The sequence below is a fragment of the Narcine bancroftii genome, chromosome 1 (genome assembly GCF_036971445.1).
Source record: "Narcine bancroftii isolate sNarBan1 chromosome 1, sNarBan1.hap1, whole genome shotgun sequence".
Classification (NCBI taxonomy): Eukaryota; Metazoa; Chordata; class Chondrichthyes; order Torpediniformes; family Narcinidae; genus Narcine; species Narcine bancroftii.
Genome location: NC_091469.1, coordinates 396,703,592 through 396,730,972, shown reverse-complemented (window position 1 = coordinate 396,730,972; position 27,381 = coordinate 396,703,592). Strand labels below are relative to the sequence as shown.

Genomic DNA, 27,381 nt, shown 5'->3' with positions numbered 1-27,381 from the left:
GACCTCTCATTTTTTTCCCCTCTTTTTAGTTTAGTCTTGAACTATCTTGTTTTCTTGCTCTCCATTCTTTTTCTATTTTTCTTTCTTTTCTCAGAGGGAGGGGTGGTACAGTTAATTAGAGTTAGACATTCAATAGCTATTAATGGATGTATATTATTAATTTTAAAGAAACTTATTTTGTCCTTTGCACTGTTTGACTTGAAAATTTGTAAATAAAATATATTAAAAAACTGTGGACCTCATCACTTACAGGCCAAAGTAATTGTAGTTCCCTGAAAGACACTGATGAAGCAGTTGAGTGTTCACATTAATTGAAGCAAAATTAAAATGACCTCTTTATTCATATCATGACCAAAACTAAAAATGATCATCTGTGATACTTGTAGAAAGAAATAAGGTAATCACCAATGCTAATAGATTATTCTACATTTTAATTAATTCATTTTTTTCAGGATTTGGACACGACATGAAAGAACAATGTTTACTACCCATGAGAAAGTGGATATTGAATTATTGCAGTCCTCTTGGTGAAGATATGGTCATAATCTATCATCATAACTTGTTTGAATTTAGATTTTTAGTGACTGTAGTGTGAACCAATGTTTCCAGATCAAATATAATAGAGCTGTTGCTTTCACATCTCCAATGACTTTGGTTCAGACATGATCTCTAGTGCAGTCTGTGTCCAGTTTGGACATTCTCCTTGTGTCCCTTTGTTTTTTTTTCTTTCTGGTTGCTCCAGTTTCCTCCCACATTACAAAGGCATGCATCTTAATCGCACCTAATGTGTGGGTGAATGGTAGAATCTGGAAGGAGTTGATGGGGGAAAAAAAAGAGTAGGCAAAATGGGATTAGTATAGGATCAGTGTGAATGTGTCCAAAGGCCTGCTTTCATGCTACTGAACAACCACTATGTTACCATACCTACGATACAAGCCTATTTGTTTCTATGGAAATTACAGTCTGATCTTATAAATGAAAATGAAACAATGGTATTATAAATTTCCAGTGCCATATATTATCTTCCATATCTCTGTTGCATACAATATACAGCTTTTACCACTGAATTCCTTCACATTTATATGAAAGAAAATTAAAATAAACCCCATAAATCTAACTTCCCCAGAAATGGCCAGCTACAATTCTTGTAGAAATACATACGACGAGACAAAATGAGAGTTAATATCTCATTAAAAAAATTAATTGATGTATTTTATTTTATCAATCTGATGTATTTTATCAATCTGAACATATGCAATATTTGTTCAAGTTACCATTTGGGATTCTGGGAAGGAAAAATTACATCATACTACACATGCCACTGAAACTGAATGTGTAACACTGGATCCATTGAAAGGACTTCGAAACAGATGCAGCTTTAACTATTTCATTACTGTCTTGGAATATTTTCCAGGTAACTCAGATAAATAATACATGCAACGGTATTGAATTCTTTTTTTTTCTAAATTGGCCATGCCCATGTCTGTGCTGCTCATCAATAAAATGATCTGTATTCTTGTATGTTTGTTAAAAAAATGATTTCCATACTTTGGATTCCATTTCACTCTTCATTTCCTAATTCTCATGCATTTTAATTACAATATAACCTGACTAGTACTCCCACCATTATTGTATAATTATTTTCTAATCAATGGAGGTGAACCACAATGCATAATTATTTTCTAATCAATCAAGGTGTACCAGATTTTGTATCGTAAATCAGATAACCAACATGCAGATCAATCACAATTCACTGCAACAAACCTTGATTTTAAATTGCACTTTATTAGATTTCCTGCATTGTCTTATCAGCTGATTTGCAGAAGTCTTATCGCTAATACAATGGAGAACGAATTCCTGCTAAGCATATCAAATCTGAATTACAAAATGAAAATGCATGTAGTATGTCAATTATATCAATTAATATAAAAGGGATAAACAAGGCAATCATTAGAACCTGTTTAATATTATTTATACATCCTATTTAAATTAACTACTCAGCCCTTTTTCACATCCCCTGCATCCCCTGTGACTCATCCTGCCCTTCATTCATACAACCCATACCAATCTAAGGTTAAGGTGATTCGTGGCCAGAGCCCAATAATGCAGTTATGTCCATATAGTGCATTCCCACTATAACTTTACATTTATATTTGAAGGTTTATTTCAAAACAATCAAAAATTAAATTAAGATTACAGAGAAAATGGTCCATTTTTCTCCTTGCATTTCTCTTACAGAGCATTTCAGTGTTTTGGAAATGACAACTGTTGTTTCAGTACAACAAGCTATTTGTTATGATTTTTATTAAGTCACCAAAAGGCGAGACATTCAGTTGGCTTCAGAATATGACTGCATGTACATTATTTCCAAAAACTTGGAATGTTACATCAAAAGAGACCAGCTGGGGAAATGGCCAGATCCAAGCTATAGATTCAATGTAATATACAGATAGAAAATTTTGTAAAATTTACCAAATACACTATTTCAGACACTAGATATAAAATTTACATTAGTAATCATAGAAACTGATGAGAGCAGGTTGTAATCTGACTCTAAAGTTAATTCAGTTAACTTTTCACATAGGAGAACATAACTTGCGTACACAACTGTATTACATGCTTGATTTACTGAGCAGGGGTGAAGTTCTAGGGACCCATTCTTCAAAAGAACATCCAATGTGTATTTTATCTTAGTATATAAAGGAACTGAAGGAGACCATTTATCTCTTTTGTTTCACCATTCAATTGAAGGTGAATGATAAATTTCAACAACTTTTATCCATTTTTTGTTCTGTAACCTTGAAGTCTTAACTGACTGTGATATATTGATCTGAGCCTTAATATTTGTCAAATTTGCCCTCCCATATATTTTAAATGCTTCTTTATATATTTTGACATGGTGTTATTGAACAAAAATGCAACAAATAATGATCCTGATATATTTTTGCATTTAGAAATTACCCAATCCCCTCCCTATGGTGCCAGTGTGATATCACAATTAGCCAAAAAGCCTTGAGCTACTGGAAGAAAAATTCTCAATTTTAGCTCGGCTACTTTTTTGCTGAGGCAAACAAGGTCTTGTGTGAGCTCAGAGGAATGATCATGATAAAATTAAATAGATGCTCATGATAAGATCAGTGTGATGGTTTCTGACATGTAGGTTGAGGCTCTGGAATGAATACAGGAGGAAGAATGTTTCCTATACTAAACATTTCTGGCTATATGGAGAACCAAAGATGCAAGAAACAACATTCAATTGGCCCCTCAATCCTGCATCTCCTTTCAACAGGATCATAGCTGATCCAATCTTCTCCCATTTATCTGAATCCCTTCTGGTTCAAATATCTGCCATTGACTGCCTTGAATGTTCTCATAACATAACATAACAATTTACAGCACGGAAACAGGCCAATAGGCCCTTCTAGTCCGCACCGAACCAAACACCCCTCTCTAGTCCCACCTCCCTGCACAATGCCCATAACCCTCCATCTTCTTCTCATCCATATATCTGTCCAACCTTTTCTTAAATAATACAATTGACTCCGCTGCCACTATTTCTCCCAGAAGCTCATTCCACACGTCTACCACTCTCTGAGTAAAGAAGTTCCCCCTCATGTTACCTCTAAACCTCTGCCCCTTAATTCTTAACTCATGTCCTCTTGTTTTAATCTTTCCTCCTTTTAACGGAAATAGTCTATCCACATCCACTCTGTCTATCCATTTCATAATCTTAAATACTTCTATCAAATCCCCTCTCAACCTTCTACGCTCCAAAGAATAAAGACCCTAATCTGTCCAATCTCTCCCTATACTCTAGATGCTTAAACCCAGGTAACATTCTGGTAAACCTTCTCTGCACTCTCTCCACTCTGTTTATATCCTTCCTATAATTTGGAGACCAGAACTGCACACAGAACTCCAAATTAGGCCGCACCAACGTCTTATACAGTCTCAACATCACCTCCCAACTCCTATATTCCATGCAATGATTGATAAAGGCCAGCATACTAAAAGCCTTCTTCACCACCCTATTCACGTGAGTTTCTACCTTCAGGGAACGATGTACAGTTACTCCTAAATCTTTCTGCTCTTCTGTATTCCTCAATGAATCTACCTCTTTTAATCTCTGGGGAAAAACTAGGATCCTCTGAGAGAATAACAGTTTTCTTCATTCTGCTTTAAATAGATGACCCATTACTCTGAACTAGGTTCTCCTCATTACTGATACTCCCACTGTGGGTACATGCTCTTAGCAGTCATCCTTAAATCCCTTCTCAAAATATTGCCTTTCAATATGATCCCTTCTCATTTACTATATTTTCATCTCTTCAATAATAGACCCAACCTGCTCATCCTCTCTTCATACATCAACTCCTATTCTCTTCATTGTGAATCTTATCTGATGTCTTCAATGCAAGTACATTCTTCCTTAAACGTGGAAGCCAATTCTATATGATACAGAATCCTTGGAAATTTGCATCAAATTTCCCTACTTTTTATAATCTATATCCCTTACAAAGGCTTATTAAAAGTTTATCATACATTTGGAATGAATGTTTACTCCAGATTTCGAGGATTCAGGACTGTCATTCAGTGCCTAGAATGAGTCTGAAATTCTCAAAACTCTTGCATAGGTGACAACAAGCACGCTTTTAAGTGTCAAGCTTTGTTCAACGAGAATATTACTCTATCTCGGAGACACAAATTTAGCCAAAATCTCTGCTGAGGGATTAAACAGGACTTGCATCCCCTCCCACCATCATCCCCTCGAAATTGAACAGTGACCTCCCGGATATGGGACTCATGGATTTCCTCACCTCCAGACCACAATCAGTGAGGATTGGTAAGAACATCTCTTCCACAATCTCCATCAGTTTTGGAACACCACAGGGCTGTGTTCTTTGCCCCCACTCCACTCACTTTACACCAATGACTTTGTATGACAATAACACCATCTACAAATTTGCCGAAGATACCTCAGTAGTGGGTTGTATATAAAAAGGCGATGAATCAGCATACAGGAGGGATTGAAAACTTGGCCAAATGGTGCACCACAACAATCTTGCACTCAATGTCACCAAAACCAAGGAGTTGATTGTTGATATCAGGAAAGGAAAACCCGATGTATACGATCCAGTGATCATTGGAAAGAGTGAGCAAATTTAAGTTCTTAGGTGTCACTATCTCAGAGGATTTTTCCTGGACCCAACACACCAATGGTATCATGAAGAAAGTACATCAGTGCCTCTACTTCCTCAGGAGTTTGTGGAGGTTTGGTACTTCATCAGAAAACTTGACAAATTTTTATACATGTGTGATGGAAAGTGTGTGACCGACTGTAACACGGCCCATCCTGACAGAGCCATGATTGTTAGTGAAGTCTTCAATCATGCCGACCTGAAAACGGTTATACCACATTTTCAACACAATGTGAACTTCACTACCAGAGAAGAGAACACCCTGGATCAGTGTACACTGACATCCCTGGTGCGTAAAAGGCTGCACCTCAACCCCACCTTGATTACTTGGATCACACATTTGTCCTGCCAACCCTGGAGTACAGACTACTGGCAAAGCAAACTACATCAGTTCGCAAGGAGATCATAACATGGCCTGGGGTGGAGTAGGGTGGTGGTGGAGACTACAGCAGCACTGCAAAACTTCTTTGAGACCAAGGACTGGAGTTGTTTCAGTGAGGTGTCCATCTCCAACGGCCATGTAAATATAGAGGAGTACACGAGCTCAGTGACTGGCTACATCAGCAAATGCATTGAGGATGTCACAGACATCAAATGCTTCACAACCGGGGTGAACCAGAAACCATGGTTGGATGCAGAGGTCTGGGCCCTTCTCAGAGCTCATGATGCTGATATCAGGACAGGATGTAGGATAGCACTAAGATCAGCCAGGGATGAACCCTCCCGTCCAATCTGGAAGGCAAAGCGTGGGTAAGCACAGAAGATCCATGGACAGCTGTGTGATACCAGAGACACGAAGTGCAAGTGGCAAGAGATCAAGACTATTAAGGATAACAAGTCAACCATGCAAATTAAGGACAACAACGCATCTCTTCTGGACAGACGGAACCCTTTCTATGCACATTTTGATGAGTAGAACAGGATGATGCCAAGGAAAGCTCCGTGTCCCCATGATAAACTAGCTCTGTTTTGCCGCAGATGAGATGAGGATAACCCTATCCAAGATGAACACACACAAGGTGTCTTCACAGACATCTTCATCACCTCACTGCAGTAGTCCATCGTTCCTGCAGGGTTCAAGATAGCCACCATCATCCTAGTACCCAAGAGGGTGACAATAACAGGCCTCAATGACTACTGCTCTGAAGCAGTGACCTCCACCCTTTGAGAGTGTGATGATAGAACGCATCAATGCACGCCTCCCAGAAATACTAGATCCATTTCAATTCACCTATAGAAGAAACCATTCCACAGATGATGCTCTAGTTTTGCCACTTCACTCCACCCTGGTCCACCAGGAGAACATTGCTTTATATGCCAGACTGCTGTTCATTGGCTTCAGCTCAGTGTTCAATAGGATCATTTCTGAGAAGCTAGTGGAGAAGTGGTCCTCACTTGGATTCAACACCCCTCTCTGTAACTGGATCAGAGACCACAGTTTGTCTAGGTCGGTAGCAGAATATCAGGCACCGTTACGCTGAGCACTGGCACACCTCAGGGCTGTGTGCTCAGCCCACTCCTATTCATTCTACTGATCCACAACTGCATCACCAGATCCAGCTCCAAACATGTCATCAAGTTTGTAGATGACACAACAGTAGTTGACCTCATCAGCAATGATGATGAGTCATTCTACAGAGAAGAGGCAGAAAATCTCATGAAATGGTGCGAAAGTAACAACCTGAGTCTCAATGTGGACAAGTCAAAGGAGATGATGGTTGACTTCAGGAGGACCAGGAGCGACCACCCTCCAAGTCTGCATGTTTTGCACTGAGAATGCTGATTTGTCAGGTTGTACTTGTACAATTCAAAGATAATAAACTTGTATTGACTTGACTTGGTATTGGGACACTAATGATCCAGCACATGCTCTGTTCTAGATGGTACCATCAGGGAAGGGGTATAGGTGCCATAAGACTCACTCCATCAGATTCAGGAATAGCTGCTACCCCTCCACCATCAGACTCCTCAACAACAAACTCAATCAGGAACTAATTTAAGGACTCTTACTTCTGAACTTTATTGATTTTTAAAAATTCTCTCTGAGTTGAAGCTTGTTTAGATTTTTTTTATCTGTTAACATTTATTTGTTTACATGAGTAGGTTGTGTAGTTTTATTTAGCTTTATCAATAAGTAGTAATTCTGCCTCGCCTGCAGTTAAAAAATCTCAGGGTTGTATGTGATGTCATGTGTGTACTCTGATAATAAATCTGAGAAAGTATTTAAGATCCCAGGATCATATCAAAGAAGGGCAGAGAAATTCTTCTTGCATCCTGCCAATTGCCAATGAACTACAAGCACAAAACTGAGAGTAAACATTAAACGTATTGGCTGGCTCTATGGTAGGAAAAAATTGGTGAAAGGAAACATGGTATAGAAAGAAAGATGTGGAAGCAATGGAAGGATAAAAGAGAACACATAAATAATTAAGCCAGAGGAGAACATTTAAAATTAACTCAATGAAACATATTACTTTGGAAATCCAAAATACAGTGAATAAAAATCTGATAATAAATCAATAATTAATTGGCAAATATTGAGAATAATGGAATTAAGTTAAAACCACACATTAAACTACATCTCTGTATCATGAGTAGAGAGATTTTTAATTAAGTGGGTTACTAATCAGCACATAAAAAGTTGGAAGATCAAGTCCATGTGTCAGATTCCATATTTAAATGACTGGAAACCAGTTTAGGATAGAGTGGGCTATGAAAGGCAAGTCCTACAAAGCTGAAGAAACACGACCAGTCTAGTGGTTCTCAACACAATTTTATCTGAGAGCTCTGATGAAAGGCCATTGATCTGAAACATTAATTATCTCTCTCCACAGATGCCGCCTGACTCGCTAAGTATTTTAAGCATTTTTTTCTTTCAGATTTTCAGCATTTGCAGTTTTTTTCCTTTCCGATTATAAAATTTGCGGTCTCTGATCAAAATCACCAAGCTAAGGACATGAGATTAACCTAAACATTTAAAAATCAATTAAAAGTATACCAGAAATTTTCAAGGTTTCTAAAATTTCACTTTATCAAGCTGCTCTTTAAATTAACTAACACATTCTTTCTACTTGTTTCCCTTTACCACTAAATGCTAACAAATGCTTAATAATAACTTATTAGCCCAAATTTTGAGGTTGCTAGAAAAGGAACGATGCCTATTACTTTCCACATTTACAGCTGGTTAGACTTTTATCTGAACTCGAAAGTCAACTGCCAAGTTCTATTGCATGCTGACAGTTAAGCACTTATTAGAGGATCTTTAAGGCAATATTGACTGCCCTAGAATAAAAGCACCAAAATTGTTGACTGGATATTAGGCATTGGCCTGCATGATTCATCAGATATTTTACAGACCATCCCTGAACACCCAACTTAGGGGCACTCACATAAATATAAATGAGCTCTCATAATATTCAATGCAAAAGTCTAGTATGCTCATTGCTATGAATGACAGAACTAGTATCTACTATCGCTTTTCACTTAGTAATTCTTTCTTATCTATCTAGTGGGTTTTTATGTCATTCAATATATTGTGGAAGCATTATATCATATAATGATAACATAAAATGCCCAGATTTCTTACCTGCTGCTGATAAACAGCAAAACCATAACAGTAAACAATGAATAAAATTAAAATACAATAAATACACAAGATAAATAATCGATATTCACAATAACCCTCGTGTTAAAAAAAATGTGACTTGCATTAGTACAGGCAATCCATAACTGGTGGACCAAGGGGAGATTCAAGAATCGGAAAGCTGTTGAAAAGTCTGTTCTTGAACCTGGGGGTGGTGGCTTACCGGCATCTGTACATTTTGTCCAAAGGTACAAGCAAGACGTGATTCTGACCAAGTTGATGGGGCTTTTTTAATGATGTTGGCTGCCTTCTTGAAGCAGGGCCTCACGTAGATAAGTCTGTAATGAATAGGAGGTCAGAGTCTGTGATGGGCCTGGCAATATTTACTACCTGGTGCAGCCTTCTACTTTACGTTTCTGATTCTTTCCACCTCCATCCCACCAATGCAGACAGGCGTGTGGCCCCTCAACCTTGCTTCCTAAAATCAACAATAAGCTCTTAGTTTTGGCACTTCGAGAGCAAGATTACTGTTATGGTACCATGACAACAGGTACTCGATCATTCTGTTGCATCATTTCCAGTTATTTGGCCAAAACAGTGGGTTATCAGCATATTTGTAGATTGAAATTGGCTGAGCTGTCATGGGTGAACAAGGAATGAAGTAGGGAACTAAGTATGCAGCCTTTGATGTGCCTGTGTTGATGGCCATCATGGAGAGGTGATGTGGACAATATACACTGATTGGCGCCTGTCAATGCGGAAGTTCCAGGTCTTTCAGTTTAGTCATGAGTTTTACTGGCATGATGGTGTTGAAGTCTATACTGTTGTCAATGAACAACAGCCTGGCACGGGTGTTCCTGTTGATCTAACACAGACAGGTGAACTGAAGTGGCTCCAGGTTCTTCCTGAGGTAGGAGTTGATGTGCTCCATCTATAAACGATCAAAACACTTAAATCATGGCAGACGTCAGTGCCTCTAGTCAATAGTCATTGAACAACATCACCTAGTTCTTCTTGGGCACGAGGATGATGGATGCCCTTTTGAAGCAGGTGGAGCCCTCTGAATGCTATCTAAAGAGGTTCAAAATGTCTTTAAAAATTCCATTCTGTTGGTTTGCACAGTTCTTAGGACTTGGTCAGGTACATGCTCTGGGCCAGACACTTTCCAAAGATTTCACCCTCCTGAATGTTCATGTCAGCCTGGGTACATGGAGACACCAGCGTCTATAGGGGCTTGTGTGGGTTCTTGATTGTTTATACTTTCATACGAAGCACAATGGGCATTGAGCTTGTTTATAAGTGATGTATCATAATTGATTATACTGCCTTATTTCACCTTATTGGATGTAATGCTGTGCAAGCCCTGTCACAGCAGTTGGGTGTCTGTGTATTTTTCAACTTGTGCTCAGAACTGACTCATGAATGTCTGGACTGACTGGAAACAGCTCCTGAGCTATTTCCACCATTCATTAGTCCATATAAAATTTTACTGTAAAAACAGGAAGTCGGGCAGCATCTGCAGAAGGTCAAATATAGTTAATGCTTTAGATTTAACATTGTCAGAAATGTAAATGTTGTTCCTCCTTCCAAGGATACAAACTAATGACATGACATGCTGATGGTTACAAGAATTTGTAGTTTTTATTTCAGATGTTCAACATTTGAAGATACATATTTTAATTCTCTGTAGAAATCCCTCCTCCAACTTCCTGTTGAATGATCTTATTACTTGATATTTCTCTTTATTGTCCACAAATTAACTAATCTCAGTCCTGTAAATGTGCAACATACAAACATCCACAGCTTTTGAAATAGTGAATTCCAAAGGTTCATAGTGCTGATCAGAATTGTTACTCATCTCAGTGATAAATCAATGCCCTTAACACATTCAAACCCCTAATTTAACATTCTTTTCTGAGCACTCCTCTCAGTATCTTAATATTTCAACGATAACTTCTCCATTTTCTTCTCCCAGTCTCAGTTCAGTTACCTTCCAGTCCCTATTGCTTCAATACTTATTCTGATTTGTGCATCCATTGATAATTTTCCTTGTAATGCTGCAATACAAGAGAAATGCTTGATAATATACCTGTTTCCATGAACAATTGGCTTTTAAATTTAGACAAATTTAGCATGGTATAAGATTCTTTCAATCCACGAGCCCTTGCTGCCCAATTACACCCAATTGACCTACAACCCTCCAGTATGTTTTGAATGGTGTAAGGAAACCATAGCCCCCATGGTAGACACGGGGAGAACGTACAAACTCCTTATAATCAGCATGGGATTCAAAACCCAGTCCCGATCGCTGCCTCTGTAACAGTGCTGCGTGAACCGCTTTGCTAACCGTGCCATCCTATTGTGTTTGCTATTTGTTTCCTGTGAAGTTTTGGAACACTGAAAAACAATTCAGCATCATGTAGAATCATATTAACAATCAATAGAAATTAAACAAAAACAAGCCTTGGAGCAATTCATATCTTAAAAAAAAAACCACTGGTAGATCTTTCTCCTAGTCCTGAAGAGTGTTCAGCTGTGCAATATTTAGTGAGGGCAACACCTCGAGTAGTGACCTACAAGATATTGATGCCTGGATTGATCAATATGATCACAATTTCCTGGTTTTGCATACTTGAAGGGAGCTTTTACTGACTACATTCTAAGCATGTGATTGAATGGAATTCATTCCAAAAGTACATATCTCTTATGGTAAGCATTTTGGAGTTCCAGGAGGAATTGAAACACATTGTGGTAATCAAAGTTGCATGATATAAATATTAAACATCTTGCATTACAAAAACCTTCAAAATATGGATTTCCTAATCCATTATTTTTAACCAGAAATTATAATTTGGTTACTGCCATTATTAAATAATACACATTAAAAAAATCCAACCACCATCATCTTCCATTGAGTTGGTTTGAAGATCACTTTATATAATGCCATCAAGAGATTTATTTACAAGAAAACATGTCTTCCTGCAAATAAAACGATCGCTATGGGTTAGTTAAGAGTGACAATACTAATACGTAGGGAAAATGGCCTGCAATTGCTGTGGAAACTTGGTACTTGTGAGGTTATTCTATTCAGTGATGCCAATTTATCTAAATTACGAAGCCTAGGTTATTGCCTTGTTATCTGCCAAAAACAGTGGTGCACTCAATGTTTCCCTAGTGAAATAGACTGAATGCAGCCTGCTCTTGATACTCTCAATATTCTAAGCCTATTAAAAAAGAATTGTTAAATCAGGGAAAGGTAATGAAGTGTCTGCAGCTTTTCAAGCATTGCAGTTGAACACTCTGTCACATACATTTTCCTATTTGAAATTACATCATCAAATTTCTATGCAGCGGTAAATTTACACACATCAGTGATTCTTAGTATTGCAGGATATACTGAACTAAGGTTTCAACATAATGGATATGCTAACTTCATTCATTTTAGAGAAAGCAATTCTGCATTATCTACAACCCAGCTTAAAGACAAAATGAGGCCATTTTACAGACATCAGCATTATCAATGGGGCAGTAAAAAAACAAATTGCTGGAAGGACTCAGTACATCAAGCAACAACTGCAGAGTCAAAGTGGTAGTTGATATTTTGGGCATCTGCATCTGGAATGAGTGCAGAAAGAAGTGAGAGGGGCAGGTAGTAGTTAGGTGGAACCAGGTGAGGTGGATTGATTGGCAAATGAAGCCAGGTGGTGGAGTGGGAAAAAAATAGACAAAAGCACGTGGATAATAGTTGGATCAGATAAGAAAAAAAAACAGATGGAGCCAGGTGTTGGGGGTGGGGTGGGGGGTAAGGTAGAGACAGGGACTAGAAAATGCAGATTAGAACCAGATAAGGGACAGAAGATAAGCAGTTGGAAATAGACATGGGGAAGAAGAACGGTAGGCCAAGGGAGAAGAAACCCAAGTGGATATGGGTGATGGGCAAAATGAATCAAGTGGGGAAGGTTAACAAATCTAGCTCATGGTGGTGTTAGGCAGGAGGAATGGAAAAGACAAACAAAGGGTGATCCTCGATGGATGAATGGGAGAGAGAAAGGGGTGCAGAGGGGTCTGGATTACCTGAAATGAGAGAATTCAATGTTTATAATGCAAGGCTGTGGGCCACTTGTGTGGAATACGTGTTGTTCTACTTTGCACTGGGCCTCACTGGGGCATGCGAGAATGCTGAGGACAGAACCAGTTGCTGTGGGAATGGGAAAGGGAGCTGAAGTGACATGTAAAAGGAATCTCAAGAGGTTGCTGTTGTCAGAGCACAGTTGCTCTGCTAACACATCATCTGAATGACACTTGGTCTTGCCACTGTATAGGAGGCCACACGGAGTGCACTGACTGCAATTGACGAGTTTGAAGGAGGAGACTGTTTCACCCAGAAGAGCTGTTTAGGTCCTTGGATGATGGTCAGAGAGGCAGTGAAGGCATAAAAGGTGTACCTCCTACAGTTGCATCGTAAAATGCAGGGAAGGGAAGGGTTGGTGAAAATTGGATAAATGAGAAAAGTACTAGTTTTCTGATATTCAAAGCACTGCTGTTCTTAAATATTTGCAAAGCGGCAGGCCTCCTTACTATAACATAGTTACACTCCAATAAGCTATGGTTCGTCTATTCAAAATGCTAATGGTTTCGTATCTGGCAGACAGGTGCTGTTTCCCAGTCTACCTTCAGACTTGGTGGGGTTGGAGCCCCAGTTTCAGAGCAGCCCTTGCAGTCCAGGAAGCCAGAGTTCCTACACTCCCATAACATTCATTGAGCCCTTTATCGCCTTCACAACAAAATTCTAATAGTGAAATTGCAAGTTCGATTCTCACTGGGGCCTCATTTCTGTGAAGGGCGCTGGACAAAATAGCAACTCTGTGTCTTCCTCACGGTAGGCAAAGATAAAGAATTTCATGTTGTTACATTCTAAATGTAGTATTACCTGACAATGGAACCTTTACCTTTAAATCTGTTACTGGAATTTAAACAATCAGTAGCCTCAAGCAACCCACAACAAAAAAAAATCACTGAAAATAAATGGGTAAAAAATATTAAAGTTTAAATAGGCATGTCCCACCATTAGTTCTCCATTCATGCAACATGAAATCTCAAGCAATGGGGAAATTCACTTATCTGCCATCTACCAATTCCTGTAGGTGCCACACACCAGGGATTTTACTGTACTACCCAACATCTTTAAAAAAAAGTGAATTAAAAGTGCATTGGGTATTAAATGTACTAACATTCAAGAGTCTGGAAAATCTGCCAGCCCAGCCCCACTAAGATAGTGAGAATGCCTGATAATTCGACTTTTACTGTAATAATCCTGAAAAAAAATATAAACAATTGAACAAGTAATTTTAAACAAGAGGGAAGGTGAGCAGCCAGAAATTGTGGAACACCTTGGGGCCAATAACATACACAGGAGGACCTGAATAGTGAGTTTAGAAAGAAGGTAAAAAGCAGAACTTCAAGGGTAGAAATCTCTGGACAGCTGCCTATTCCACATGCCCGTGAGGGTAATAGGATGTTACGTGCAGACAGTTTTGCCACAGCTGCTATGGAAGGTTTAGACTTGGTTGACGGAGAGATGGGAACCAGAGCATTACATCAGATGATGTAGCAATTGGTAGAAATGTAGATGCTGTGTGCAGAGAGACTGTGAGAAACAACAGGCAATAGATAAGGGATAACTATAGTCAGTTGAATGGGTTGAGGTGTGTTTACTTAATGTGAGAAGTATTAAGAATAAAAGCGATGAACTTGAAAGATGGGTTAATACATGGAATTACGATGTTGTAGCCAAAGTATTTTGCAAGGACAGGATTTGCTGCTTGATATTCTGGGATTCAGATGTTTCAAATGGGATAGGGAGGGAGGTAAAAGGAGGGAGGAGGGGGAGAGTGGCATTGCTAACCAGAGCTGCAAAAGGGAGGATGTCATGAACGGATCACCTGAGTCAGAGTGAATGGAAGTCAGAAACAAGAAGGGAATCATCCACTATTGGGAGTATCCTATAGGCCCACGAGGAGCAGATGAGTTGGCAGATTTTGGAAAGATGCAAAAATAATAAAGTTGTTGTCATGGGTAACTTGAACTTCCCTAATACTGATTGGGAAGTGCAAAGGTTTCCATGGGGTTGAAATTGTTAGGTGTGTACAGGAAGGATTTCTGTCACAGTATGTGGAAGGAAAGGCTGACTAGAGGAGAGGCCTTACTGGATCTAGTATTGGGCAATGAACTTTGCTAAGTGACAGACCTCTCAGGTGAGCATTTCAGAGAAAGTGACCAGAGTTCCCCGACATTTAGCATAGCCATGGACAAGGATAAGAACAGACAATATGAGAAAGTATTTAACTGGGGAAGGGTTAGGGAGGTTTTTAATGAATACTTTGCTTCAGTGATCCACAGGAAGAGAGACCTTGATGCATAAAGCAGCTAATATGTTGGAGAATGAAGTAAAAATTTTCTTCAAATTTCTGGGAGTCAACATCTCTGAGAATCTGTCCTGGAGCCTCCAAGTTGATGCAATAATGAAGAAGGCTTGCCAGCAGCTATACTTTGTGAGGTGTTTGAGATTTGGAATGTCATCAAAGACTCTCGAAAACTTCTACAGGTGTACCATGGAAAGCATTCTAGCTGGTTGCATCACTCTTTGGTTTGGAGGTACCAAATCTCAGGACAAGAAAAAAAAACTCCAGAGGGTTGTTAACTCAGCCTGTGCCACTACAGGCACCAGACTTCACTCTATTGAGAACATCTACATGAGGCAGCGTCTTAAAAAAGCAGCCTCTATCCTCAAATACCCCAATCACCCAGGCCATGCCTCTTCACTCTGTTACCGTGGGAAGAAAGGTACAGGAGCCTTAAAGACAAGCACTCAGCAGCACAAGGACAGCTTCTTCCCCGCTACCAACTGATTCCTGAATAATTATTGCCTACTTTTCTTGCACTATTATTTTTATTTTCTTAATATTATTGTTGTAAGATGGTTTATAATATGAATGTTTGCTCTATGATTCTGCCACAAAACACAGAATTTCATGACTTGTTCATGACAATAAATTCTGATTCTGATTCTAAAGGACTAACCACATTTGTCAATGTGAAATATGATCCCAATAGCTGGACAGTTTACTAATTCCAATAACAAATTCAAAGCAGTCACAATGCTTGCAGTAGATTATAGTTGAATGATTATTTTGCCAAACCTTATAAATTACATGCAAAGTACCTAAATATGGTCATTGCTCCATACTACTCGGACACTCTTCCTTTAAAATCTATCCCTGTGAAATGATCTTCTTCAGTATTTTGCATATGCAATCTTTACTTCTTCCTTCAGTCACTGCTACTTGTCCATAATGCATCTTGATTGACAAATAGAAATAGGATATGATATGAATAGATTTTGGTTGTGATACATTGGGCCTCCTTTCTCCTAATTAATGACTGATTGCTTCTGATTTATGGTTTTTTTTTGGAGAGCAATTGCAGCACTGGGACAAACAAATTGGATCAAAAGAACTAGGTGTCTAAATCTATTGCTCCCAAAAGGTAGAAAACCTTGTCAAAAAATAATGCAGATGATTCATGTTTTTTTTTGTTTACAATGGGGATGCTTGCAATAGCATTTGTGTACTTTGCCACTCATCCTGCACACATGTAATCTACTATTTCATTTTTTAAATTTATTAGAACCATGGGACTCAACACAACAGAATGTTAACCTTAAATCATTTGGTAAGGCTTGAAACAAAATGTTCAGCAGGAAGTAGTTTTGTCATCAGAAGGATTACTATTCCCTCAGCATATTTTTACCTAGTTTAAAGCACATATGAGAATACACAATTGTTCAGTGAACACGATTAACCAGAATCCTCAGTAGTGTGATGGGTTATCTGAAGAACTCTGGCATTTAACAGAGCATTAAAGTGTAGGTTATTGAGTATTAATAAGCTGATGGTCTGCAAGACAGAATTTAAAAAAAAATTACATCCATTTTTCCAGTCATGGTCTGTTGGTGTCAAAGGCATATTTCCATAAATTAATTTAAAATAATGTGGACATGATGAAAGGCATGATCTCCCAACAATTCTGTGACATTTTCCACCAAATACAGTTCAGGGATGTGTGATGTAATATTTACCAAACACTGAACAAGTCAACCTCAATCAGAATAAGAGTATTTTAAACAACTTTTACATCAAATAAAGTTGGAAGTCAATCAGGATTCCATATGCTGGTTGATTTTTAATAAGTTTTCAAGAAGCCTGCAGGGCTAGATTGAGTTTAAGAATGGCATCTTCATTGTTACATTGTGAACAAAGAACATTTGATATCTTTGGAATAAGAGAGAACACTGAAACAAGACCTTCATTCCACATGTCCATGATGACCATCAAGTACCTACCTGTACAAATCTCATTTACCAGCACTTGGTCTGCAGCTTTCTTGCTTGTCTAAATACTTCTAAAATGTTGTGTGTATACCTGCCTCCATCTATCCTTCAAGGACTCACTGACTTCAGGAGAAGTATGCCTAAAAAGTGATTTTACATTCCCTTTAGGATATCCTACTAAATGCGGAGTTAAATGCGTGGCTCAAAGACTCGTGGAGAAATGCAACGGGTCAAACAGTGTACTTTATATAGCAAAGACAGATATATAACATTTCATGTTTGAGCCCTTCATTAAAGAATGAGCAAATAGCTTGATGAAGGGCTCATCCAAAATGTTTGTTATGTATTTTCATCTTTGCTATATAAAGAACCCTTTTGACCTGCTGAATTTCTCCAGCATTGTGTTTTTACTTCAATCATGGTGTCTACAGATTTTTGTGTCTTACTCATGTGGAAGAAGTGGGTTTGAATTTTTGGGACACCAGTATTGGGGAAGGAGGGAACTCTTCCAATGAGTCAAGCACCACCTGAACTGTGCTGGGACCAGGGTCCTGGTGAATTGCATAACTGGGGCTATAAATAGTGCTTTAAACTAAATAACATATTGACCATCCCTTTACCTCCCAACATGTTGTCCGACCCACTGAGTTCCTGCAGCATCTCATTCTTGCTCTAGTTCCAGCATCTGAAGACTCATTTCTCCATATAATTTATTTTAATTACAGATTGCAGTAATTAAAGTCAAGGTTAAGATAATATAGTTCAATTAAATGGTTTACTGAACATGCATGCAGGGTGAAATTGTTAATTTAAATTTATAAATTTAGAATTACAGGACATTAACAGGCCCTTTTGGCCCATGAGCCCGTGCTGCCCCAATTACACCCAATTAACCTACAACCCCGGATATGTTTTGAACGGTGGGAGGAAACTGAAGACCCCGGGAAAAACCCATGCAGACATGGGGGATCTGAACCCTGGTCCCAGTCACTGGTGCTGTAACAGTGTTGCGCTAACCGCTATGCTAACCGTGCTGCCCTTGCGCAAACAGTGCCACCCTATAATTTTTATATAATCAGTTATATAATTTATATAACTTTTTGTTACATATTTTTAATATAAAATAAAATGTTATAATTTTTTATTTATTATTTCTTCTACTCTCTAAACCACACATGTCAAACTCTGGTCCACGGGCCAAATTTGGCCCGCGATATAATTATATTTGGCCCGCAAGATCATTTCAAAAATGTATTAGAGGTGGCCCGCCCTGCAGCGAGAGCCAATGCTGTTTTTTGGTAATGTCACCCCCACCATCCTCCCCCTTCATTGCACATCCTTCCCCATTGTAACACGAGAAATTGTAACACGAGAAGTCTGTCGATGTCATCAGCCGGCAAGCCAGTTGGAAGGCTCCCCGCACAACCAGTCACTTCTCCCACCTATCGAGCGGTGCGGCGGATGGGCAAGCGCCTGTGATTTCCTGTCGGCGCGACGGGCATGGCAGGCTGCGCATAGCCCCTGGGCAGCGCGAGCCCCGCGCGACTGGCACCGGACGCCCCTTCCACAGCGCGAGTGCACTTCTCCCGCTCGCCACGGCCTTCAGTGCTTGCACCCGCGCGGACCCCAGGGACGGCTGGTTCGGCCCTGCACGTGAAGAGAGAGATGGTGGCTGTCTGCAAAGGCTGATTGGCAGCGCGCTGGGCCTGAGTTGGTGGGTAAGCAGGGGTGGGCAGAGGGTGTAGGTGAGGAGTAATGGGCAGGGGAAGTTATGGTGGTGCGAGGGGCAGTTAGAGGGAGGGATGAGTAGAAGGAGGGGTGGATAGGGAAGAGGTAAAAGGGGAAGGGCAGGGCAAGTAGGGGATTAGAGGGTGAGAGACGGGTAGAGGGAGGAACAGGTTGAAGGGAGAGGCAGTAGAGGGGCGTGTATAGGATGGGGTGGGTAGAGGCAGAGCGAGTGGAGTGAGGGGTGAGTAGAGGTTGGGTAAAGGACTGGTCAGGTAGAGGGATGGTGGGTCGAGGGTGAATAGAGGCCTAGAGCCTGAGGAGTGAGCAGGAAATGCTGAGTCCCGATGCAGGCCAAAATGGACACAGCCTGTGAATGCTGACTACATCTCCACAGGGACCAAATATGTTTCCCTCAGGTCAAGCAAAGGGTGAACTTGAGCTACCTACTCCTGACCTGTAACATTATCCTCCTAAAGTTATATCCTAAAGTTTAACATTACATATGTTGAAAGAAGAGAAAACATGCAGATGTTGTTGAAAATTTTCAATAAATATTTAGTTCGGCTCTCGACTTAGTCCAAGTTTTTAATTTTGGCCCTCCGTGAATTTGAGTTTGACACCCCTGCTCTATACTGAGTTTGCAGCCCTCATAATTAAGCATAATCTTTGTGAATAGTTCAGACACTAGAAACTAAAGTTGAAATGACCAGTTTTTCACTGCAAGACTAAACATGAACTAAAAGTTAATTTTTTTGCATTTCAGAAAAATAAAATTTGACAAACTGTTGTTTTTAACATCAAAGCAGTCGGTTATGGAATTGAACGTTTTCATTTCCAAAAGGTGGCTAATTAAAGATCAATACTTGGAACAATATCTTCAATTATTTTAGATTACGCAATCAGAACACAATATTTTTAAGTGCGGTCTAACTAATATTTTGTACATCTAAAATGACATCTTAACTCATGCATTCAAAGCCTTGTCCTATGGTCAAGCACACAGAGGCTATTCATCTGTGCCTCGACTTTCAGAGAGCTACATACTTGGATTCCAAACTCTTTCCTGCCATTTACTCTTTATGCCCGAATAGAATTTAATCTCCCAAAGTACACTCCCTCACACTTAACTGCCACTGTTCTACCCAGTGTCCAATTGATCTGTACCACTATATCCTTCTTCCCTGTCTCCGAGTCCAGTAGTTTGTTTTGTCTTTAAATTTAGATTCACATCCTAGTCGCAAAATGACCATGAACAAAGGACTTAGCACTGATCCCTGCAGTGAACAAGTTGCTACAGATTTCCAGTGAGAGCAACAACAACAACTACCCTCCTCTCTCCTATCACTGCTTCAGAAGACACTCTTGAATGTACTTTACAAATTCCTTTCCATCCAAAATCCTTATATTAAAGCATCCAATCAATATCGAGAAAATTAAAAATTCTCTACTACCTATCTTCTAATTCTCACTGGCTATTAGGAAGTCCATCAAACTGATTGCCCCCTTTATTATTACTCAAATCTACTGAGATAGCTTCCAGTATATCCCAAGTATGCTGTAATGCTCTCCCTGATTAGCAGTGCAATACCCCCTTTTCTTTTGCCTCCATCATCCCTGTTGCCCATCTCTCCCTTCCTTTTACCCCATTTCTGTGATTGCAACCATATCATAATCCCATGTGCTGGTAACCCATCCTTTCAGTTTACCTCTGCCCAATTTTCTAAATCCTTTAAACCTTTTCTACATCAGTTCTTTAGCCATAGATTCAACTGTTTTTATCTTATTTCTTTACATGTGGCACAGGGAGTTATCCAGTAATCCCAAAATGACAATCTCAGAGATTCTGCTTTTGAAATTTCTACTCAACTCCCTGAACTCCTTTGTAGGACTCCTTACCTATGCTGTTAATATGCCCATGACCTCTGTCTGTTCATCTTCTTAGAATGTTCTATCATGTCATCATTCAGTCTTGCTGCCAAAGTTCTCTTATTGAAGGCTCCTCCCTTGAATGTTATAAGGGTGTTTCTCTGCTTGGCAATTAGTGATGAGTGGATGCTATGGGGTGTCAGTGCTGAGTCACAACTGTTCATGATGTACTTTAATAATATGAAAGAAGGGATCAAGTGTAGCATATAGTATATAGATTGAATCTTTAATCCAGTCACATTGGGACCTGGCCATTGTCAGACTACAGAAAATGCCAGAAAACAGAAATTGACCCCTAAGGGAACCCTCTATGTAAACATATCAAAGGTAGAACAAAGCTTAGAACAGGAAATAATACATGGGGTGCCAAGGTAAGCATAATGGTTAGCGCAACACCAGCAATCAGGACCAGGGTTTGAGTCCTGTGCTGTCAGTAAGGACCTTGTACTAACGGCAGCAGATTCATATGTGCTGGACCACAGAGCGCCAGATAAGAGAGGTATAACCTGTATATTTGTTTGCTGATGACACCAAATTAAATGACAAAGGAAATTGCACAGAGGATGCAAAATCTTCAGAGAGATGTACAGATAGGTTAAGTGACTTAGCAAGGGTCTAGCAGATGGAGTATAAAGCTGGTAAATGCAAGGTTATCTTCGTTGGAAGAAAAAATATTATATCCGATTATGTTTAAATTGTGAGAAATTGCAAAATGCTGGTGGGAAAGGGAGATTTGGTGTGCTCGTGCGACGTGTAATCAAGAAGCAAATGGAATGTTGGCCTTCAGTGCTAGAAGGATCGAACAGCCAGATAGTTCTGCTACAACTGATGAGATCGCATCTGGACTCCTTACTTGAGAAAGAATACACTGGCTTTGGAGGCGGTGCAGAGGACACACACATACACTCATACACATACACATGAGCACATACACACACAAATATATAGTGAATAAATTTTATTTTGATATTAAAAATAATGTTCTGTTGGATTCCAGAATGTTCCAGGATAGGGCAGTCAACATTGTTTACATGGACTTCAGCAAGGTCGTCGACAAGATCCCATATGGTAAGCTGGTCCGGAAGGTTAGAAAACGTGGAATGAGCTGGGCATAGAGGAATATGGAATTAATTCAGGCAAATGGGATCAGGATCGATAGGCACAGACACAGTAGGTCACATGGCCCATTTTCATGCTGTGCAACTCCATGATTTTAGAACTGAGTCCTAAAATGCATCATGATCTAAGCTAAACATTTCATGAGCAAATCCAAAACTGGAATACATCAGCAAGAAATGGATGTAATTTGACTTTTTACAAACTTCGAGATTTCGACAGATCATCTTGTGATTCCAAAGAAACTAAAAATTTTGCATTGCATGTAACTTCTAGAATTTCATTTAACTACTTGGAATCGATAATATACCCCTCCTCAACCCTGAATCTTCTTTTACAAATATTCAGTCACTGATGGTTCTTTGGTTAAATGGTCATGCGTGAAACAGAGATTAGATGTTGGCACATAATTTGGCAATAAAGGAATACACGATGAAGCTCAGTTCTTATTGCAGTTGACTGCAAGTTTACTGAAAATTTATCTGCAGTCCCCATTCAGTGTGAATAAGCAACATCACTTCCTCCCTAGTGACCATCAACACAAGGACACCTCAAGGCTCCATGCTTAGTCACCCACTCTACTCCTTGTACACATTACCGTATATCTAAATATAGCTCCAACTATATGAATAAATTTGCTGGCGATACCACCATTGTTGGCCAAATTCCTGAAAATTATGTCAGAATGATTGAGAAACTGATTGGGGGGTGTCAGAACAACAATCTTGCTCTCACCAGCACCAAGGAGCGTATTGTTGATATTAAGGAAGGTCAAAAGGACCACACATCAGTTTACATTGATGGAACAGTGGAAAGGGCTTGAGCCCAAGTTCCTTGCAGTCCATATTTCAGAAGACTTCTCCTGGAGCCAGCACATCAAGGTAACACCATGAAAAAAGCACACCAACACCTGTACTTTCTGAGGAGTTTGAGTACATTTATCATGTAATTGAATACTCTATCAAACGTCTACAAGTGGACTGTGGAAAGTGTACTGACTAGTTGAATTACAGTTTCATTTGGGGATTCAACTGCCCAGCAATTCATAAGGTAGCAAACATAGCCAGGTTCATCACATAAACATCATAAACAAAGCCCCATTGACTTTTTCAGGCAGATGGTACAGAGCCTGAGAACTAGCACCTCAATATTGAAGAACAGTTTCTTTCCAACAGCAATTAGGCTCCTGTGCATCCCCTTGTTACACTAATCAGGTTCTCCTCCAACACCACAAAAGGACTGTCTACACTAATGTCACTTTTTTTTCACTATGATCATTGAGAATATATATTTTTTGTATTTATTGTTTCTTTTTAATTCAATTAAGTATACTATTTGAATTTGAGTTGTTTATATCAGGTTTTTTTTAAGCAAAATACCTATTTAGCAGCAGGAAGAAAGAATTTTGGTGCATATGCACACAAGAAGAAACTCATCATCACAAATCAGAAAGACAGGCCATTTTGCTTTCTGCTTTAGAGTGAAGTCATGCTCCGTGATCTCATCTTCTGTTCTGATTAAGATCATCCACCTGAGATACTCAGACAATTTGTGCTTCAGATACTGCTGGCACTCCTGCTTACGCTGTGGGAGGCATTGCAGCTCTGGATAGGCAGCAGTTGGTAATAGCAAATTGTTGGAAGCTGCAGTCGAATAAAAGCTGTTCCATTAGAAACCCCAGTTCAGTGCACATTTTGTTAAAGTAATTACTCTATAAAACTGTTTCAAATTACTTTTAGGTTTTTTTTTCAATAAATCCAACTGAGCATCGACTTTTATAGAAACATGGTTTAAAATAGTGGTCCAATTTCTGTATGTTGAAGTTCAAAAAGTATTCAGAAATATGTCCAGATTTTCTAATTAAATAAGCTTTTTTTGATTGTGTGTAAATAAACATGTTTTAACTGAATTACACATCAGGATGACGAGATGCCAGGAGCAAACAAACCCATTGATTTATATGCTGCTGTGAATAGGCTTTACTTTAACGAAGAACTTTGATTGGTTTATTGCTTGTTTATCTTTGTGACCTGTTGTAATACTGCATTAACAATCAACCTGACAAGGAGAAATTAATCCTCCAGCACAGAAAAAAGATTATCCTACTTAATTACATCAAAACCTAATAATGTCAATACTTCTGGCATCTCAATAGATATAATCAACCTGGTGTTTCAAAGTAAAATTTCTGAACAGGATTAGATTTTTAAAAGATTGCCATATTGCAAATTATTTTATAATACTTATAGCACTATAAATACAAAGGAAGAAAACTAAGTAACAGGAGCAAAGTTCATGAAGCATCTACCTGACTAAATTTTCATTGTCTCCAGGATTCTTGCAGGTTGCACATTCTGTCCTTAGGTCCTCTGATTTTGGTCTTTTCTGTAATGAAGTCTGTCGTCGCCGTCTTGTTCTAGGAGGAAGTGGTTCCTATAAAATAATGAAGTTACAGATGCTATACACATAATGTTGTGAAATGAAAATAAATGTGCCTTCCAGAATAGCACAAACCTCAGCTTTTTCTCCATCCGAGCTGGTACGTCTTTTTCGTTTCTGCCCTTTACTTCTCTGTGTAAGAAAACAAATACGTTCTTACAAATCATTTATAAAACTATTTATCAATCAACATTCTGAATTAAAGATGACATTGCCGCCACGGCTACACTGCTAACTGAAGGTTCACACAACCAGACGGATTGAGTTCAGTGAACAAAATCTGATTTATTGCAGGCTGCCTGGCTGGTCTTATACTCCCAGTCCGGACCTGGCTGAGAACCGTGCTGGGGGGCCCCGACGTCACAAGGTCATCACGTGGGTCCCCAAGCTTGGGCTTCTGAGCCTGGTGCTGAGGTTGGGAGGAAACCCCCGACGGCGCCATTTTGGCTGGCTGCCCCGCCGCATGCGTGACAAGCGGGACCGGTTCGCCTGCCTAATGGCATACCGCCACATAGCCCACCCCCCAGATCTGGTGCCGATGTCCTTTTTTGCTGGGCGGCCTCGCTTCTTGGGTTGGGCCACAACTACTGGTTCAGTGGGGTCGAGGTGGGCTGGCTTTAACCTGTCCACCGTAAACACTTCCCTCTTACCACTGATGTCCAGTGTGAAAGTGGATCCTGAACTCTGGACGACTTTGTTCGGCCCTTCATATGGTCTTTGTAAAGGTGCTGTGGACGGGCCCCGCCTGATAAAAACGTACACTGCGGAGTACAGCTCGCTGGGGACGCAAGAGGCCTGTGTGGCATGTCTGGGCAGTGGTGGGGGTGTGAAGGAGTCTAACTGGGCCTGGAGGCGGGGAAGTAGACCGTGCGGTGACTGCTGGGGGTTGTGAGATACGTTGACGAACTCACCGGGTATGGCTAGCGGTGCACCGTAGACCAGCTCGGCTGATGACACCTGTAGGTCTTTGGGTGTCGAGTGGATGCCCAAGAGCACCCAAGGCAGCTCGTCTACCCAGTCGGGGCCGGTGAGGTGGGCCTTAAGTGCCGACTTAAAGTGGCGGTGCAATCACTCGACTAGCCCATTGGTCTGTGGGTGATAGGCTGTGGAGTGATGTAGCTCGAACCCCAGACTGTTGGCGAGCTGTGCCCAGAGTGCAGAGGTGAACTGGGCGCCCCAATCGCTGGTGAGCTGGTTCGGGATGCCAAATCGGGCAACCCAACCATTCAAAAGCACTCGGGAGCAGGAGTCTGTGGAGGCATCTGGCATCGGGATCGCCTCGGGCCAATGAGTGGTGTGGTTTACCACTGTGAAAAGGTAACCGTTACCTCGGGAAACGGGTAAGGGTCCAATGACGTCCCCGGACGTGTTCGAAATCGTATACGGGCGCTCTAGTGTGCCTGTGTACCTTGGAAAGCTGGCAATGGGTGCAGGTTCTGGCCCAGTCCACAATCTGCTTCCGAAGCCCGTGCCAGACAAAATGTTCTGCCACCATACGGACCATGGACCCGATGGAAGGGTGGGAAAGGTCATTAATATGGTGGAAGATTTGCCTGTGCCACTGCTGGGGAACCACTGGTCGTGGGGTCCCCATGGAGGCATCGCAGAGGACGGTGCCTTCACCGTGAGGAGCTGGGAGGTCCTGGAACTGCAGCCCCGTGTTGGCAGTCCTGAAGGTCCATGTCTCCTCGTCGGACTTCTGGTCCCAGGCGAGATGGTCGAAGTTGAGGCCGGGTATCAGTGTGCAAATGGTTGGTCGTGAGAGTGCGTCGGCGACCACGTTGTCTTTCTCCGCCTTGTGCCGAATGTCAGTGGTGAACTCTGACACGAAGAAGAGGTGACGCTGTTGGCGGGCTGACCAGGGATCTCTTGCCATAGTGAGCGCCTGAGCGAGGGGTTTGTGGTTGGTAAAAATGGTGAAAGGCCTACCCTCCAAGAAATAGCGGAAATGACGCACCGCCAAGTACATGCCCAGCAACTCATGATCGAAAGCGCTATACTTGTGTTCTCGCGGGTGAAGAAGTCAGCTAAAGAATGCCTGTGGATTTTACTGTCCATTCACCTGCTGGCACCAATGGCTGTGGCAGAGGCATCGATGGAGAGCGCCATATGGAGGTCGGTGCGTGAGTGGACGAGCAGGGTATCCTTCGCGAGGGCATCTTTCGTGGCTTTGAATGCCCCGCTGGCCTCTGGAGTCCAGGTGAGTGTCTTGTCTTTGGTTGCGATGAGGGCAACGAGCGGCTGCATGATGTGCACAGTGCCTGGAATGAAGCGGTTATTGTAATTAACCATACCCGCGAACTCCTGTAGCCTCTGGAGGTTGTCTGGGTGTGGGAACTCCCTGATTGTAGCGACCTTCGTCGCGGCAGGTGTGGCTCCTTCAGCCGTGATGGTATGGCCCAGGAACTGCATGGACTCTTTCCCGAACTGGCACTTGGCTGGATTGATCGTTAGGCCGAAGTCAGCCAGTCGGGAGAAGAGGGTGAGCAGGTGAAACTTGTGTTGTGCCCGGTCTCTGCTGGTGACAAGGATGCCGTCCAGGTAAATGAATACGAAATTCAAATCCCTGCCCACTGTGTCCATAAGGCGCTGGAAGATCCGGGCGGCATTCTTGAGCTCGAGCAGCATGCGTAGGAACTCGAACAAGCTGAAGGGGGTGATGATGGCCATTTTGGGTATGTCCTCGGTGTGCACCGGGATTTGCTAATACTCAAGCACCAGGTCGACCTTGGAGAATACCCTCGCGCCATGCAGGTTGGCTGTAAAGTCCTGGGTGTGAGGGATTGGGTAACGGTCAGGTACTGTCGTGTCGTTAAGCCACCGATAATCTCCGAAGGGGCTCCAGCTGCCAGAGGCTTTTGGAACCAGGTGGAGTGGTAAGGCCTAAGGACTGTCGGAGTGTCAAATGATCCCTAGCTCCTGCAGATGCGAGAACTCTTCCTTCGCTATCTGAAGCTTATCTGGCGGGAGCCGGCGTGCCTTTGCGTGGACCGGCGGGCCTT

The 27,381-nt window shown here is 41.0% G+C and overlaps 1 protein-coding gene across 5 annotated transcripts in view; it reads right to left on the bottom strand.

Moving 5' to 3' along the window:
* phf14 (PHD finger protein 14) overlaps positions 1 to 27,381 on the bottom strand; it is a 222,761-nt gene that overhangs the window by 56,188 nt on the left and 139,192 nt on the right. The window contains exons 15-17 of one of the 5 annotated variants that reach the window (XM_069913736.1): positions 24,455 to 24,511; positions 24,249 to 24,373; positions 9,005 to 9,119 (exon numbers count right to left, since the gene is read on the bottom strand). In XM_069913736.1, the coding sequence (XP_069769837.1) occupies positions 9,005 to 9,119; positions 24,249 to 24,373; positions 24,455 to 24,511 (297 nt within the window). Of the gene's footprint in view, positions 1 to 9,004; positions 9,120 to 10,403; positions 10,839 to 21,813; positions 21,930 to 24,248; positions 24,374 to 24,454; positions 24,512 to 27,381 lie in introns of those variants that run through there. The other 4 variants (XM_069913737.1, XM_069913738.1, XM_069913735.1 and 1 more) reach the window with 4 other exon arrangements.